This window comes from Phaeoacremonium minimum (genome assembly GCF_000392275.1).
Source record: "Phaeoacremonium minimum UCRPA7 unplaced genomic scaffold PA7_03_scaffold_290, whole genome shotgun sequence".
NCBI lineage: Eukaryota > Fungi > Ascomycota > Sordariomycetes > Togniniales > Togniniaceae > Phaeoacremonium > Phaeoacremonium minimum.
This window is the reverse complement of record NW_006921195.1, coordinates 341,399-358,919: the sequence shown is the minus strand read 5'-3', so window position 1 is coordinate 358,919 and position 17,521 is coordinate 341,399. Positions and strand designations below refer to the sequence as shown.

At 50.7% G+C, this 17,521-nt stretch overlaps 1 protein-coding gene across 1 annotated transcript; it reads left to right on the top strand.

Moving 5' to 3' along the window:
- Nucleotides 1–1,216: 1,216 nt before the first annotated feature.
- Nucleotides 1,217–3,156, top strand: UCRPA7_3704 (putative mfs multidrug transporter protein; the record flags this gene model as incomplete). Its single annotated transcript, XM_007916288.1, has 4 exons — nucleotides 1,217–1,573; nucleotides 1,644–1,909; nucleotides 1,965–2,347; nucleotides 2,411–3,156. 4 exons carry the CDS (start codon nucleotides 1,217–1,219, stop codon nucleotides 3,154–3,156), a joined length of 1,752 nt encoding a protein of 583 aa, XP_007914479.1.
- Between the last annotated feature and the right edge of the window lie 14,365 nt (nucleotides 3,157–17,521).

Sequence of the window (17,521 nt, the reverse complement as noted above, 5' to 3'; positions counted from 1 at the left end):
AGACAATCAGAGCTAGTTCTATTTCCTGACGCAACAGAATTACAGGCCAAGTGATTATTGTTACCACCAACCTCTGCTTGGGATCAGGTCTGGACTGTGTCGTCGATGTCCTCATCAAAATAACTCTGCTCGCTGTATCGTGTTCATTGCCCGATTGGGATTTTAAGAAATACGAGTGGGGTGGGCGGCGAGCTGGATGAATCATGATGACAGGTAAGGCAGGGAGCCTCTTAAGGTCCCTGTTGACGAGAGACGCCGATACGATACGGTGTGCGTGCAGCGGCGGCAGCGGGAGCTTCACTGTTGTCGCTGAAAGCTGATCCTGCCGGCACCGATTTCTCCTTCTGGAGAATGTCCGCGCACACTGGGCCAACGGAATAATCTTGCTGCGGCACGGTACCGTAAGGGATGACCACCACACATGAGGTCTGGCTGAAGGATGCTCAACATTAGGCTTCACTGTTAGGCTAACGGCGAGCAAAACTCACAAGGTCATCCACACATTGGCACGAGAACAAGCGACAAAGACGCGATACATCTACACTAGGCTGGGAATGGTCAAAGGCGTCAGCCAGCCAGCCCTACGACACCAGCGGAAGCGAGTGCGATGCAATGGGCTTCTGACGTTTTTAGCTTGTTTATGCTTGACGGTCTTGCCGGCGCGATTCAGTTGGGGGCGCTATGTGCTCGTAGGTGCTCCCAGTCGGAGAGATATTTTGCCCGTGGGATCCCGCTCCCCATTCGTCATTCCATTGGCGAAACCCAGACTGCATTCTCTTTCGGGTAACGAATTGGCACTTAGCTCCCTGATCCCCTGCGCTGCGGCGGCCAGTGTCAAAGTGTTCATCCACTCCGGCTCCGATGGCCGTTAGTGCCTTTGGAGTCGTGGAGGTCCGATGCCTCAAAAGTTTACTGGGAGAAGGTCAAACTGGATGTCTGACACTCCGTCCTGCTTGTGTAAGCCGCCGTATGCACCTTGCGTATGCGTATGCCCTTCCTTGGTAGGAAAAAGTGGGCGAGGCTCGCAGTTGCAACGTTCATGGACACATCCGGCGGGCCTTTACCTTGGATTATATCTATCTCCTTGAGCCCCCCTACGATATCAAGGCTTAGCTATGCCCTGAATCGACAAGACCTCCCGTTCGACCTCGTCCCTTCTTTCTCTCTTCACATCAACCTGTGAAAGAAAGCTTTTCCAACATTACCTGCCATCATCATGTCAGGCGTGCTAGACCCCAAGGACCGGGGCAATGAGTCGGACACTGGTGTGTCGACTTCTCAGGAGGAGGGAGTTGGTGTCGGTATCACAGATGCCGGCAAGGTCGAGATCGTCAACGACAAGCCGGTATTCAAACCCACGAGAGAGTTCTTCCTAGCCTTCATTGCTCTCTGCACAGTTGCTCTCGCCATTGCCTTCGATGCCACTTCGCTCTCCGTCGCGCTACCCACCATTAGCTCTGCGATTGGTGGCACAGCACTCCAAGCCTTCTGGTCGGGTACCAGTTTCCTTCTCGCAAGTACAGTGCTACAGCCCACAGTGGCATCTCTGAGTAACATTTTCGGTCGCAAATACGTGAGTTCTTGTCTTGAAAACGATGCATGCAATTGTCAGCCAGCACGCTAAATAGAACTTCGAAATCTAGTTGATCTATGTCACCTCTGCGCTTTTTGCTGCTGGCTCGCTCGTTGCGGCTCTCGCTAACAACTTTACGGTAATCTTGGTGGGCCGAACTATCCAGGGTGTTGGCGGCGGTGGTCTGCTTGCGCTCACAGAAGTTGTTGTCACCGATCTTGTTCCACTCGCATTCCGAGGCCAATGGTTCAGTTTGTTGAGCGCCATGTGGTCTATTGGGACTGTGACCGGGCCCCTGATCGGAGCTGGTTTTGCGGAGAATATCTCGTGGAGATGGTACATGCTCCTCCTAGATTTGTCGATGGATTAAGATTGCTGACATAGACCGAAGGATCTTCTACATCAACTTGCCTGTCATCGGTCTTGGCATCATCTTTGTCATTCTATTCCTCCACCAGGCCAAGATCCCTGGCCATATTCTCGAGAAGCTCGGCCGCTTTGACTGGTTTGGGTCGTTCCTCTTCACTGCCAGCTCGACTGCGTTCTTATTCGGACTAACAACGGGTGGTGTCATGTACGAATGGGACTCTTGGAGAGTGCTCCTCCCTTTGCTGATTGGTGTTGCTGGCATTGTGGTCTTTGGATGGTACGAAGTCAGGATCGCAACTGAGCCCATCATCTCCAGGGGTATCTTCACGAACTGGGACATGATCATCACGTACGTGATGACAGTCTTCCACGGCATGATTCTCTGGTCGTTGCTGTACTTCCTCAGTAAGTTCTCCAGCTCGTTTGTATCTCATGGGAATTCTTTAAGTTCTGACATCAATCCTACAGCCCTGTACTACCAAGGCGTCAAGTTCTATTCGCCAATCACTTCATCTGTCGCTGTTCTCCCCGAGACGCTCACCGTCGCACCAGCTGGTATGGCTGTTGGCATCATCGCCGGGATCACAGGCCACTATCGGTGGTCGCTCTGGATCGGTTGGGTGCTTACAACTCTTGGAGGCGGCCTTCTCCTGCTGCTCAAGCCTGACACCAGCGTCGCTGCATGGATCTGGCTCAACGTTCCGATTGGTATGGGTACAGGCATGCTTTTCCCTGCCATGGCTTTGTCGATCCAGGCTGCCTGCGAGCCAGCCCTGAACGGACAAGCCGCGGCATTCTACAGCTTCCTGCGAACGTTCGGACAATCGGTCGGCGTGGCCATCTCGGGCGTCATCTTCCAGAACGTGTTCAAGCGCAAGCTGCAGGACCTCCCCGCCTTCGCCGGGCTGGCGGACCAATACAGCCAGGAGGCAACGCTCGTCGTCGAGATCATCAAGCAGATGCCCAAGGGTGCCGATAAGGACGACCTGGTGACAGCATACAACGAGAGCCTGCGGACCATCTGGATCAGCCTGCTCGCCTTTGCCGCCTTCGGGCTGCTGCTGAGCGTGCTCATCAAGGGGTACAGTCTCAACCAGGAGCACGTCACGAACCAGGGGCTGGTGCAGCAGGATCGCAGCAAGAACCCGACGGCTGAGGCTGCGGCTGAGGCCGAGAAGAACAAGGATAAGGACGTCGAGGCCGGTACTGCCTAAGTTTATTCGGATTGGCGTTGCATGATAGAGGCTGGGAAGGCGGTTTGACGATACACATCTATCATAGCGAGCAGAGGGACCTAATGATCGACATGCACCTTGGCGTTTTGGTGTTTACATATAGACTGGAGATTGGAATCTCGTCTGGCAAGGGACGAATTGGATCGGGCATGTCTCAACTCCATGAGGATGAAAATATATATAATTCATTAATGAGAAGAGTAATTTCGCTCTCTAATCACTCGAGTTCCACCTTTGGGGGAATTATGCTCTTATCTTGGCCAGAATCCTCTCCATTGAGGTAGCCGTCGCAACCGAAACGATCGTAACGTTGCGGATGTAGGTGCCTCTGCTTGTAAAAGAAGTACACAATGCGCCACATAAGTACACCGAGTTCCACCGTTGTCGACTTCAGAATGTGAAGTCTTGGAAGGTGTGAAAGACAATTTTTCACAAGATGCTTCGCCTGAGAGGCTCTTCAGCTTTCCATCACGAAAGCCATCATCGTTTTCTGCTTCTACTAGGCCAATCCTAACCCCTATGACATGACCAAAGCCTTGGCATCTCGCCCTTTCCTATCGGCCAAAATTGTACACGGCGGCAAAGAGCACGATGGCACTACTCACCTCTACGTTCCATCCTCTCCCGGAGAAAACTCTTCACGTACCACATGGTGGAGCGCCGCACGACAAGAACCGGAACGCTTCTGCCCAGGGTGCTTTCCCCAGACTATTCGAGAGCATGGGACGCGTAATCGCCATATCGAGGCCGCTGGCTCCCCGGAAACGCTTGGAATCAGGCAAAATCCGCCCGCAGCAATCAGCACGCAATGCACTCCAGGTTTTCGGTTAAATTGGTGAGATGGTCATGGAAGATCCTGTGGCTGACCTGTGCCTTGAAACACGCACAGAGAGAGACAGAGCGCCGGCACTTCCATCCTCGGCAATTGGATGGGTTACTCTCGGGGGATTTCGAAGAGCAGGAGGTGTGTTCTTGGAACCCTTTTGAAGAGTCGAAATCCAGGCATCACGTGGATGGAGAGAGGACAGGCGCGCCAAGAGTCTCGGGCGCTAGCTAGCTAGCTGGTTCTGGTTCGGGTTCGGGGCGTGTTCTGGAACGGGCCAACCGCCGTGGGTGGGATTGGGCCAGGCACAGCGATCTAGTACCTGAAAACCGTGACGTCAGAGAGATCTGCTCCGCCTTGGTCTGGCACCTTGTTGTCAACCAAGAAACGCTGGGCATCTCTTGGGACCTTCTGGGCGTGATCTCACGATAGTGATTGTTTGATTTGGTCAAGAGCTTGGATCCGGGCTCCTGGGACTTAGCTGCTTCTTGTTTCTTATATTAAATTTCTGGTTCTGTACAGACCACAGTGCCACAGTGCTGCCCCATCGAGAGTGAAAAGCCACAATCTGCAAGTATATCGCAACCTACCCGCCGCCCTGCCTTTTTGCGCTCCGCCGCTTCGGTACGGTAACGTTACTGCCACATGAACATCTCGCGATGAGCACCGAGGAGGAGCGGAAAGGGCGTGAAAACAAGCCTGAGCCGCCTCCAGAGCTACCGAAGACCTGGCGTGAGTCGTTCCTCCATTCCCTCCCGTATTACTCGGGCCCGCACCGCGTCGGATATCTGGAGATCGAGCTACCCGTCCGCGAAGCGAGGACATTTTCCAACATCAAGAGGAATCATGAGCATGCGCTGCGCCTGGACACGGTGCTCTTCTCGGTCTACTATCCGTGTTCTTACGATCCCGACTTCAATCCCAAGGCGAACGCCCGCGTGCCATGGCTGCCACGGCCGCGAATTTCCACTTGTAAAGGCTATGCCAAGTTCTTCAGCGTCCCGCATTTTCCGGTGACGGTGTACATCGCGGCGACGTCCATGTTCACCAAGATACCTGCATTTCGCAACGCAACATTGGCAAACGGGTGGTCGTCCGACACACGCGACTCCGTCTCCTCCCGGGAAGCAGGGCAAGCAGAAGAGAGCAGTCGCCAGCTACCATTTCCTGTGGTGTTCATAAGCCATGGCCTAGGAGGATCACGCACAAGTTGCAGCTCGATATGTGGCGAACTATCCAGCTACGGCTACGTGGTAGTTGCTCTGGAGCATCGCGATGGAAGCGGCGCCCGGACATATGTCAATGTTCCGCCAACCAGAGACTCACCCTATCTAAGTAGGAGGCAGAGTTTAGCAGACATGAATGGCGCAAGTAAAGAGGAGAAGGAACGAAAACGCCACTACACGGTGGATTATGTCTTTCCAAAGGACAATCCGCTAGATACATCTCCACATAATGATCAGGGTATCGATCGGGAGTTGCGAGCAGCTCAAATTGCCATGCGCTTGGCCGAGATTGAAGAAGCGTACCATGCTCTCCAGACGATCAATGATGGGAATGGGGAAGACGTAGCTCAGGCAAATCTGAGGAAGGAGGGAAACCAAGGCTCAAGCTCCAGGGGCTTAGAGGGCATCAACTGGGATGATTGGAAGGGCAGGTTGCATCTCGAGACCGTGACTATGATGGGTCATTCATTCGGGGGTGCTACCACAGTGCAGATCTTGCGCCTCAATGATAGGTTTCCGTGGATAGGCCAAGGTGTGCTTCTTGACCCTTGGGGCCCTGGCGCCCCTGAGGTCTCCAAAGGTTCAGAAGAGCGCATTAGAAAACCTCTGCTTTCTATAGGGTCAGAAGCTTTCATGCACTGGGCACAAAATTACCAAAGAGTGCAGGAGTTCTGCCTGGAGGCTCGACAAGAAGGTACCCTGTGCTGGATGATGACAATCCGAGGGTCGACTCACCTTTCGCAAACAGATTTTGCGCTGCTTTATCCAAAGTGGATGTCGCTCTTTTTCAAGACGATTATCAACCCGCGGCGGGCGGTGTACATCACGCTTGACGCAATCCTGGAGTTTTTTAAGATCATACTGCCTCCGGAGCTGACCCGGTTTGAGGAGCAGTGGGTAAAAGAGGATCTCCTAATGAGCACTGAGCCCCAGGTGGATGTACCCGTGGAACACAAGCCCGACGACAAATGGATCGCGGCCCGGCTGAAGATTGACAATGAGCTCAAGCTACGGTACCATTACTGGCTCCGACGGTTGGAGAGGAAGAGAGATGATGTGCCGAGAGATGCGTCAGGGAGGCCACTCTTGGGCTTGAAGAATTGGGGCGAGGGAAATGAGGTATGGATGCATTTGAGCCCGGATCAAGAGGAAATAGAGAGATATCTTGACCATTCTGGAGACGAGTCCTTGGGGCCTGAGACACCAGCCCACCGTGGAATCCACAAGATTCACAGGATTCATTGCCCCACGATGTGAGGAGGAAGCAGCCAAGTGGCCAGGGAAGGCTCACCCGTCATTGAGAATGGCGTTTGTTGAATTTTTTGCATGTCATGCATAGGCGAGCTGCAACGGGATGGCACCCTAGATGTATACAATATTGAGAAACAGCATGGTAGAAAGAGGCCAGACAGGAATAGCAAAGCGAAATCAGGTTCATATCGGTCGGGCATTTTGAGCAGCAGGCCGCGTACCTGTAGTAGCATCGAAAACGGGTTGGAGAGACGTTGAGGTATTGTGAATGATACGCGATTTATTCGCCAGATGATGAAAGTGACAAGAATCAAAGCCGGGTCTGGATCAGTGCGATGCCTGACTTAATTGCAGGTACCAGCTGGTGAGCAGGTCCGACGCGGTATTGACATTGCGATGACGAGGTATCTTGCAATAACCGCCCGGGTTCCCCACACGGGAAGTTTTGGCAGAAAGACCAGGGGCAAGTCAATCAAGATGCTGTTGCTATTTCTGCCGAGCGGGTGAAGTTGGCACTGGCGACAGCTGACGAGACTTCCAGATGCATCGGAAGAACAACTCAGCTCCACTGTATCGTCTTGATCGTTAGATGCCAGAAAAAATCCTGGATCTCAATACCTTGAAGGTAGCGTCCGTGGAGCTACATGAACAGCCGAGAAATATCAGATCGGCTTTCCGGCATCCTTCGAACATCGGCTTGTGGTACACTCTTCATGACAAACCCTGGGTGATCATTTCAGACGGCTCGTCTTTTGCTAAGAATACCAGAAATCAAGAGCGACGGCTTGCTGACTGGGGCACACTGATTCTTGGTCTTTCATTCAAGTAGGAGTACACGCTGGCTGGAGCAAAGCCTAGGCTGCGCAGGCTCTAGAAAGATGGAATTCTCGATTGCCAGGAGATGTCACCGAAATTGAGGCTAGGGACTTACTCATCTGGTCGCGATCGGAACTTTCCTCGGGTCATGATAGGTAGGGTTGTATTCTGCAGACTCTGAGATGCATCCAGAGCCATCCTGGGGAAATTCAAAGCGCCTCTCGGAGCCGCCACCAGCGGACGTCTCTTCTGACTGCCATGTGGAATTGAAAAAGGTGGCCATGCGCTGTAACCCTGCGAGCGGACAGTCCAGATGGTGATGAGCCGAACAAAGAGGGGCGGAGGAGGAGCTGGCAGGCTGGATCAGGCCATGGTCGATCACTGTTTCTTTGCAGGCCGCCGTCCGATGAAGTCCGGCTTCTCCATGTGTCGATGTCAGACAATCGGCAATCGGCACATGGACCGTGTACCTCATTGATTTTAGGCCAGACTAGGTAATCAACAATTTCTGAAGGGTTGCCTCTGGCGCAAGAAGTGCAATGGGAATCCATTTGGCATCGATCTTGGTTTTTACTACTGGGATAAGGAGGGAATCATCGCCAATATGCTGGGAATGTCGGTGCATCACCCAGTCTTTGTTAACATTAGCGCAGCTTCTTGGTGTCTGGTCTGGGGCTCTGGAGGGCTGCCGTTCCCCACACCGCACTAATTGCCCGCCATGCAACCCCAGACTTGCGCCGCCAGTGCATTTGGCCTTCCCCGATAGACACGGCTTTAGCGGACCTCTTCGTACCGTTTTATCTTTTTGTCCTTGTTTATCGATCACTTGTCGATGTCCGTCCTTACCTACGTATGTCAAGTTACGGCCCCGTGCCATTTCTAGTAAGCTTATTCACAGTTTTGCCTCCAATTACGGGAAGCTGCAGCGCCCAGTTGCCCTGTTGCCCGATGCGTCCGTTTATGGCAGACACAATGCAGTGCAACAGCACTGCCTAAGCACCTAAGTACCTAAGTGCCTACCTTCTGTTTCTTTTTACTGTCCGGTAAGGTGAAGAGCAAATCTGAGACCTTGGCGGTTTGTTTGTCCGTCTGTCATTGGGATCCAAAGCTTCTCTCCTTGTCGTAACCCGGGCGCGGCGAGCGTTGAGACTTGTCATATGCACGGCCACATCGTGCGACCCTCACCTCTTACTTTTCTTTTCTTCGTTGGTACGCCACAGTCTGCCAGCAGCCGTCACTCGGAAACCAAGACAGAAAAGGTGGGCATGGCGCTTCGTATCGTCTCAATGGGGCCAGCTCCCAGCTCCCAGCTCCCAGTTCCAGCTCCCAGTTCCAGCTCGTCCTCAAGCTTCTTCCCAGGTTGTCTCTTTACCCACCAAACATCGGGACCTTGCCTCACCTTGTATGAGTCCTCTGTCCTGCTCGGTAGCATCTCTTTGCCTTAGCGATGCAGCTAATGTAAGGCCTTGGATTGGTAGTAAGGTATGATCAGGCCGATGTATGATATTGGTGGCGGCATTTCTACTGCTTCTTTGATTCTTCTCCCGCTTCTCTCTTCAAATCTCAACTCCATCGCTGCAGGTCGTGAAACGGACCAACCTGGATTTTCCTGGCTTCAAATCTTGCACATTTCATCTGGTCTGTTAACACCCTGCTGCCAAAGGGCTTACGTGGTGCCGTCACTCGCTTCATTTCACTCCACCCCTAATAAATAGCTTCTCTGGTTGAGGTTCATTCGTTTCCCCGGCATATTATTGATTGACCTCTCCGCCCCGGCCGGCCAGCCTTCATTCACCCATTTTACCGGCTACGCGCGTGGGACCTCAGACATTTCCCACTCGCTCTCCTGCTAGCAGGGACCTTTGATCTTTGATCCCCAGCGCCATCTACCGTCTCGACTGACCGACGTTTCTACTCCCTCGCAATTTCTGCCCCTTCCGAAGAGCCGATGCACCCCAGTCCCAGCAACAGCACAGCTACAGCGACAAAGCGCCGTTCATTACCAGCAGCAGCAATCACGAGGCAAGGAAGTCCATGCCTGACATCTTTGCTATGTGACTGGGCAGGTCTGACTCCGGTACTTCTCTTTCGTACATAGGCCTCGTATTATACATACTCTGGGGTACCTCGCCCACCTTAACTCTCTTACCCGCTTTTAGCTCACCAAGCACGGGAATCTACCTCAACTTTTCCTTGGCCAGAACAGGGCAGCTGCCGCTTTAACTTGGCCACCTCCGCCTACCTCCTGATTCACTGTGGGTTGGGCCCGGCAGCTGTAGCTGCTCTAGCATCTTGCATTTCTTGTCTCCTCGCTTGGCTGGTAGGAGGTCTACCCACAGACACCTCCTGTTTCTCTTCAGTTTTGAATAGGGTTGTTGGCGCCTCTGCCTCTCTACTACAGTCATGGCGACTGTTGAGAGTGAAAACCCCAGGGTCCCTTCAAGGAGTGCGAGTTTCCAGCGTATGTTGGAGTTGGAAAAGAGGTATAAGGTATGGTCTGTCCATTGAAATCCACTAATATCGTCACCCCAATCTCTCAAGGCTGTAAATATTTGCATAACCAAGCTTCTAACAATTTTCTTCCTCGCAGCTGGAGAGACTTCAAAGAAGCCCGCCTCCGCCCCAGGTGATGAGCTCCAGTCCACCTCCATTGTCTCCTTTGTCACCGGTCCGCCCTCCGCTCCAAGCCCGCCGTCGTGAGGCCCTGTTTCAGCAGGAAGATATACCACCGCCAAAATCTCCTCAGAGAAACATCCCAATTCCATCTCTTTCTATCGACATCCCACCGGCTCGCAGAGCAAGGAATTTGGATAGGGCACCCGTACAACAAGTCGAGTACGCACACGAGAAGGATGATGATCTAGATGAAGAAATGGAGACACCCAAACTCAATGGTGAAGGACACGCCAAGACGGTGACATTTCTTGATGACGAGGACCTCACAGATCAGTCTTCAATTTGCCAGTCTCCGAGTTGGGAGGGCTATGGGGAAAAAAGGAAGAAGAAGAAAGAGGAAGCTGAGCAAAAAAGAAAGGAGAAAGAACGAGCTGCCAAGGAGGCCAAGGCGGCCAAGAAGAAATTGGCAACAAGACTCATCAAGGAGCCTCCTATATCAGAATCTCGACCACCCATTAGCTCTAGAGCCGCATCTGCCCCTTTGCTGGACAGTCAACATCCAACTTTGCGAGCACAAGGCAGAAAGACAAATATCCCACCCAACCGACATCAGGAAGAACCCAACTCAGAGATGGCATCTCTTTCATCTCCCAAGTCTCCTCTGTTCATGACTCAGCACACTGCAAAGGACAATGGCTTCATAGGAGGCGTACGACTTGAGCGGGAAAGAGAGGCTGCTCTCCGGGTGTCTTCCGATGTGAATACTTTGAGCTCACGGTCCTCAACCTCATCTCGCCCACTACCTGAGCTTGCCCAGCAGACACGCAACTTCACCTTGGTTCCACCAGAGATCAATCCACTACCTCTCACATCTCAGCCCAAAAAGTCTAGGGAGCACACTCCTCCTCCCATATCATATCCTCCTACCTCATCTAAATCTTTCGCTCTGAAGGGCAAATCACATCACAGCCGAAGTAGGAGTGGTTCCCTCCTTTCTGAAGCAGCCAAATTACTCAATCCCCGCGGCCAAGACTTCAAAAATAGCAAAATGCCACAGGAATACTCCGTTTCCAATGGCTCTCAAGAATCAGTTCAGACTCTTCAGTCAACACAAGATGAGAGAGGACGCCCAGTCGACGGAAATGGGTATGTGAATCAAGTTAGGTCACAGAGCACTGAACGTCATATCAATGGCCTCTTGGATGATCTGCGCTTGGCCCAGATGCCAGGAACTGGTAGAACACGATCCAGCTCTCAACAAACTCGATCTACATCCTCTAACATCACAGCATCGGTTCCACGAGAATCAAAAGAACACTCTCTGGTCACTGCCAAAAATGAAGACCAAGAGCAAATTTACCCCATTGAGTCACCTTCGTCACCACCTCTTGAGGAAGTATCATCCCCACCTGCAAAGAATTCCCCCTTCCTCGAGGCCAGACTTGCCACCCTACCTAATCTTAAGGACGCTCCACAAACTGGCAAGAAGAGCTTCAAAGATGCTGCCAAGGCTGCCTTGAAAGCATCTATTAACCCAATTCCGCCGTATCTACGACGGGCACAAACCGCTCCTATAGCTACCACCACAGCGGTCGCACTCAGAATTGAAACTGCTGTGGAAGAGGTGCCAGTGCGACCGTCCAAGCCTGATCGAATTCTTGGCGAACACAACGCTTCAGAGGTGACAGTACGGCCAACAGCTCCACCTCAGCCAGAGAGTACAGGCACAACGGATACACGGGGTTCGGCGTCCTCCTCCTCGTCTTATAACGATTCATCAATTCCACCTTCGCCTGTGACAACGCCAGACACATCACGGCCACAGTCCCGAAGAGACACCCAAGAACCTGCTTCGGGAGAAGTGCCGAAGGGAAAAACAAGTGGTCTGGTGATTGAAGATGATGAGCGAACTCTCCGAGTACCCTATGAGGCGGTCACGATGACTGATCAATCATCAAGTAATTATTCTTCTCGGGCCAACTCACGTCCGGGAAGTAGAGACCAACCAGCTGCTCTGAACCGCCCTGGGAGCAAAGGAAGCAGTGAGCTCGATCAACACACCGAAGAACGCTATAATGCGGAAGAACGCCAGCTTGCGAGCGAGACGCTTCATGATAATTGGGCTCGAACTGCTTTGCCACTAGATCTCGATGCTCAATCTTTCATGGGCTCTTTCACGAATTTTGAGTTGTCAACATCAGAAGTCGACCCAAATATCACGCCCGTATCTGTCCAAAAGGAGATTGAACACGTCGAACTGCCGGAAGAAAAGGAGCAACAGACTTTTACGAAGGAATTCGACATGGACATTCCCCAAAGGCACCCGAGCTTAACTAAGAGCTTCTCGGACCAAGACATCTCCGACCGTATCGACACGAGTTTTCTCCCTCCTCTCAAGCATCAAGCTTTGCCGCCGAAATCCAAAGCTCGGGCTAATCATTTTGGCCTTCCACCCATTGAGAATGATCCCCGGCCTAAGCCCCAAGTCCGCACCATCAGCTTCGATAGCTCGATTCCTCTCTCCAACACAGCGGCTGCGTATCTACAGGAGGCACGTCATGCTGTTTCCACCTCTCCACGCCCGCCAGTGGTGACCACGGCAGCCCCAATATCCAGCGGATCACGCTCGCAGACTCAACCCCTTCGCCCCGCCCTGAAGAGTGTGACATCAAACACCTCTCAGCCCGACACACCTGGACCCAAGCCTGTTGCAAAGATGTTTGTAGAATGTTGCGCTTGCAAGTTCTACCACGACATGCCGAGCCGCGTGTATGAGTGTATGGCCCGTCCTAATGAGATGGTTGAGGACCGCAAGCTAGGCGTGTCCGGTGCCATCACTACATGTGTCAAATGCCCATGGTGTTCTCACAACATGAGCACATCTTGCTGCGCAGGCTACGCCGCGGTGGTATATTTGAGGGAGAAGTTACACGGCCCCTGAGAGTGTTCGCCTCGACGCGGCGCACTAGCAACTACAATAAACAATAATGATCGATATGTCTCTTTCCTTAAAAGCCTTATCCGACAATACCCGACAACACCAGACCCCAGTATTAGCTTCCTCCGCAATTGTCCACAATCACTGACGAATCTCACATGGCAACATTCAGTCTCTACCGGATCACCATCAGCATATGCTCCTTTGTCTTCGCTTTTGCATTGTGGCAATTATACAGCCCATAACCATCAAGGTCATCTATACAACACCATCAACACGTCGATTTACTGGCCATTGATACACAGGCCGAGGAACCAAATTCTTGCATGAAGGATGACCTCTTTGGTCTCCTATTCTCTTTTGTTCTACGCATATGGTGAAGCACCGGCTGCGGTTGGTTGGAAAAGTTGGGTGAAAGATACGACATTTTGAAAAGCAAAAGATTAGCAGTTCGAGAAACTAAGATTGACAGTGCATGCTGCTCTTGTCTCGCTGTATTTGTATAATAGATTGATTAAGAAGGGTGGTCTGTGTATCTCGTCGATCAGTATGGGATATGCAGATATGCACCACCCTTCACTCACATACTATCACGCCGCAGATCAATGATGGAAATGTAATCTAAAGATCCTATGACTCGATGTGCTTGTCGGATCTCGTAAAGTTAATTGTCAGAAATACGCGCGCAGTCCGTTTAGCCCAAGCCTGCATACCAAGTGCTGGACTGGGAGACGTGAATATCGGATAGAAGTTGTACAGTGGCACTGAAGACTGGAAATGGTAATGAACGTGCATTTCAAGCTCCGATTGGTATACCTCGTCTTGTCAAGCATGAACACAACAGCTTGTACTCCAGATTTACAATGTAAGAGCCTCCCGTATGGGTTTAACCCTCGCAGTTATATTCAGATGTCTCTCCAGCACAATCGCTCCCCTCTTTAAAAGTGTCTTGATGCCTACGCATTACTCTTACTGAAACTCTCCTGCGTGAAAGTCCCACTGTGACCGTCATTTGAACACTGCCCGCAGGTCCTCTGTGGCGTGCAATGTCCGCCGCTCACGTCCCAGCTCAACACGGTGACCTTCCATTTGCCCCATCCGAGTGTGATATCGAAATGGCTTGACCAGCGCCCGTGTGGTCGGTCTGTCTCACCGTCTGGCTCTTCGGGGCTCTTTACAACTTCCCATTGCTGATCGTCGATCTGATCGTTGTTGTGGGCGGCGGTCGGGAGCGTTGGTTCAGGTTGGGTTGGGGCTTTGGATTCTACTTCTTTTAATTTTGAACGTCTTTGAAATTGAAGATTTAGTCATACCTGCTGGGACACGATATGTGCCTCCTTTCTGGGCCATCTGAAGGATGGATTGTTGTGGCTATTGTTGATGTTGTCTAAGCTGTGGTTTCTGCCTAAATCTCAAGTGGGGTGAGGTGGAAGTATAGACGCAGGTGGCATTCGCCACAGCGTGGGGTGGCTCAAGATATACGTACCTTCGAAGATGCTTCTTATTCTTACCTCTCATACATTTCCATGATCCACAACGTTGCTTAGCATGCTGAATAATATCAAGAATTCGAGGTTGTGAAACAGCTTTTCGAAATGAGGTAGACTTTTTTATGCGCTCATCATCGCAGGACGTCCTCCGTGTTCTGAATGGAGGAGACCCTGCCGAATCGCATCCGCTTCCGGAAAAGATGCAAGCCATGGACATCAACGATAGTGATGATGATTAAATGCTTGCTGTTCCCCCTCCCCTTGCGTTTTTGCTTGCTATCTCTTCCCTCGTTCTTTCTTCGCTCGTGACTGATCATGGGCCATTACTGTAGCATGATATCAGCTGTACCAAGCAGCTGGTATCCCGTCTCTTCTGTCTTCTCATGGCTCTATATGCATGAGTAAAGTATCATCAATGGGCTTAGACCCTTTTGCTATTCCTGTGCGTGTGATGAGGACACAACAACGATCCTCTTGGCTTTCGAGTGTCTGTCTACACTTTTCATTATGTAGACATAATATATCACCACCTTTGCACAACTCCATTGTTCTCGTAACTCTGCATGTGGATTGTCCCTGAACTGTGATTTCATTGTCTAGTGATTAAATTTGCAGTGAAAATGCAGTTTGCAGTGAAAATCCAATTTGCAGTAGTTGTAGTAAATAGATTTGCAGTGATTAGATTTGCGGTGGAAATGCACTTTGCGGTGGAAAGGCAGTTTGCGGTGAAAATACAGTAGTTAAATTTGCAGTGGTTAAATTTGCGGTGGAAATGCAGTTTGCGGTGGAAATGCACTTTGCGGTAGTTAGGCACTTTGCGGTGGAAAGGCAGTTTGCGGTGAAAAGGCACTTTGCGGTGAAAAGGTAGTTTGCAGTGAAAAGGCACTTTGCGGTGAAAAGGCACTTTGCGGTGAAAAGGCAGTTTGCGGTGAAAAGGCACTTTGCGGTGGAAATGTAGTTTGCGGTGGAAATGCACTTTGCGGTAGTTAGGCAGTTTGCGGTGAAAAGGCACTTTGCGGTGGAAATGCACTTTGCGGTGAAAATCCACTTTGCGGTGGAAATGTAGTTTGCGGTGGAAATCCGGTTTGCAGTAGTTAAATTTACAGTGGTTAAATTTGCGGTGAAAATGTTTGTGGTGGAAATGTAGTTTGCGGTGAAAAGGTAGTTTGCGGTGGAAATCCGGTTAGGCAGTTTGCGGTGAAAAGGTTTGCGGTGAAAATCCAGTTTGCGGTGAAAATGCGGTTTGCGGTAGTTAGGCAGTTTGCGGTGGAAATGTAGTTTGTGGTGAAAAGGCACTTTGCGGTGAAAATGTAGTTTGCGGTGAAAATCCGGTTTACAGTAGTTAAATTTACAGTGGTTAAGTTTGCGGTGGAAAGGCAGTTTGCGGTGGAAATGTAGTTTGCGGTGGTTAAATTTGCGGTGAAAAGGCAGTTTGCGGTGAAAATGTAGTTTGCGGTGGAAATGCACTTTGCGGTGAAAATGTAGTTTGCGGTGGAAAGGCACTTTGCGGTGAAAAGGCAGTTTGCAGTAGTTAGCTAGGTTGCAGTGATTAGATTTGCAGTGGTAATTTAGTTTGCAGTGGTAATACAGTTTACAGTGATAATACAGTTTGCAGTGGTTACTTCGCCGTGGACAGTTTGCAGTGAAAATCACACGCGGTACTCTATTGATCTTGAAAGCACCTAAGTAATGTATGATGAAATGACTAAGACACGCACATCTCCATGACTTTACATCGTAGGACCCTTCACTCGTCTGGCTTGCGAACAGACCAGTTCCCCATTCGTGTTGTGTCATCTCCCGGCAAGGTATAGTCCAAGCTATCCTCGAACTCGCTCTGGGTAAGCTCACGGCCATCGTCAAATATGCAGTCGTCTGCAAATTCAGACAACTGATATGGGTTGTGGAATGGAGTACTAGTAACTGATGCTGCTTCTGCAGCATCCAATAAACGGCCCAAGGGAGTTCTGACATAGGATGAGCTAGCACGCATACTAGCCGAGGCGGGGACTTGCTCCGAAGTCATAATGCCATACTGGATGTTGTCCACGAAGTCAGGGTTATTGCCTGGGTCGTGGAGTGGAGTACTAGCAACTGATGCTGCTTCTGCAGCATCCAATGAACGGCCCAAGGGAGTTCTGACGTATGATGCACTAGCGAGGACTTGCGCCCCCGAGTCCGGCATATCAATATCCTCGTCCCCACGATTCTGACCATCCCTCTTCCTCTTGTTATGATCCAATGATTGTGGGTTGCGAACATGTTTACGCTTTTGCGTAGTTTAACAAAGCTGACCTTTGGTATCGCAGCTTTTGAGGACTTGGAGAAATATCGTCCTGGGCTCGTCCAGACTTACAAGGACTGGTTTACGGTTAGTTATGACATTATCTACATGTCCTTACCCATGATCATGTCTCACAACTTTGCAGTTCTACAAGGTTCCTCGCGGAGATGATTTGATTGCTATTGTTGGTGATGCGTACCAGCCGGCTGATTTCATGATCGAAGTCATTGAAGAGAGCCATGGTTTCTGGAAAGAGTTAGTTAAGGGAGAGGTTGACTCGAACGAGATTAACTACAATCAAACATCGCAGCCAGACATCTCCGCGAGTTTCGTCAGTCGTTGCGAAGCCGGCTTGAGACTTGACATTCCATCAGAGTCAGCACCTCTCCCAGCAGCTGAAAAGCCGGAGAAGTGTAACTGGTGGTATTATCTCGATGACGACTTCAAGTGATCACGTTATGAAAGATCAAAGTTGGGCGGACCAATGGATCTAGCATGAGTGAATATAAAGAATATCAAGGTACTCGCCGCAATTGTCTTTAGAGGAGAGTCTCAGTGGTTTAATAAGCATCAAATGTGATAATATTCACTATTTACAGTTCCTAGACTTGGAAAACTTTGGGATTTTGAATGTTTAGGTAGAGGAAAAGGGGTCGGCCCTCAAAAGATACTCGCTCTTGAATAACGTACAAGTTTAGATTATAAAATAATAGCATAGCCATTTCCTATGGTTAGTAGGATTGCATATTTCAGATACACCTTACGCCCCGGAGAGAAGGTAGCCGGTACAATTGATTGTTCATCCACTGTATTACACTTGTTCGAGGTTTTGATTATGACGGCTCTCCGTACATTTGTATCATCTTTTCACGTTAAACGTTTCATTCTATGATATGATTC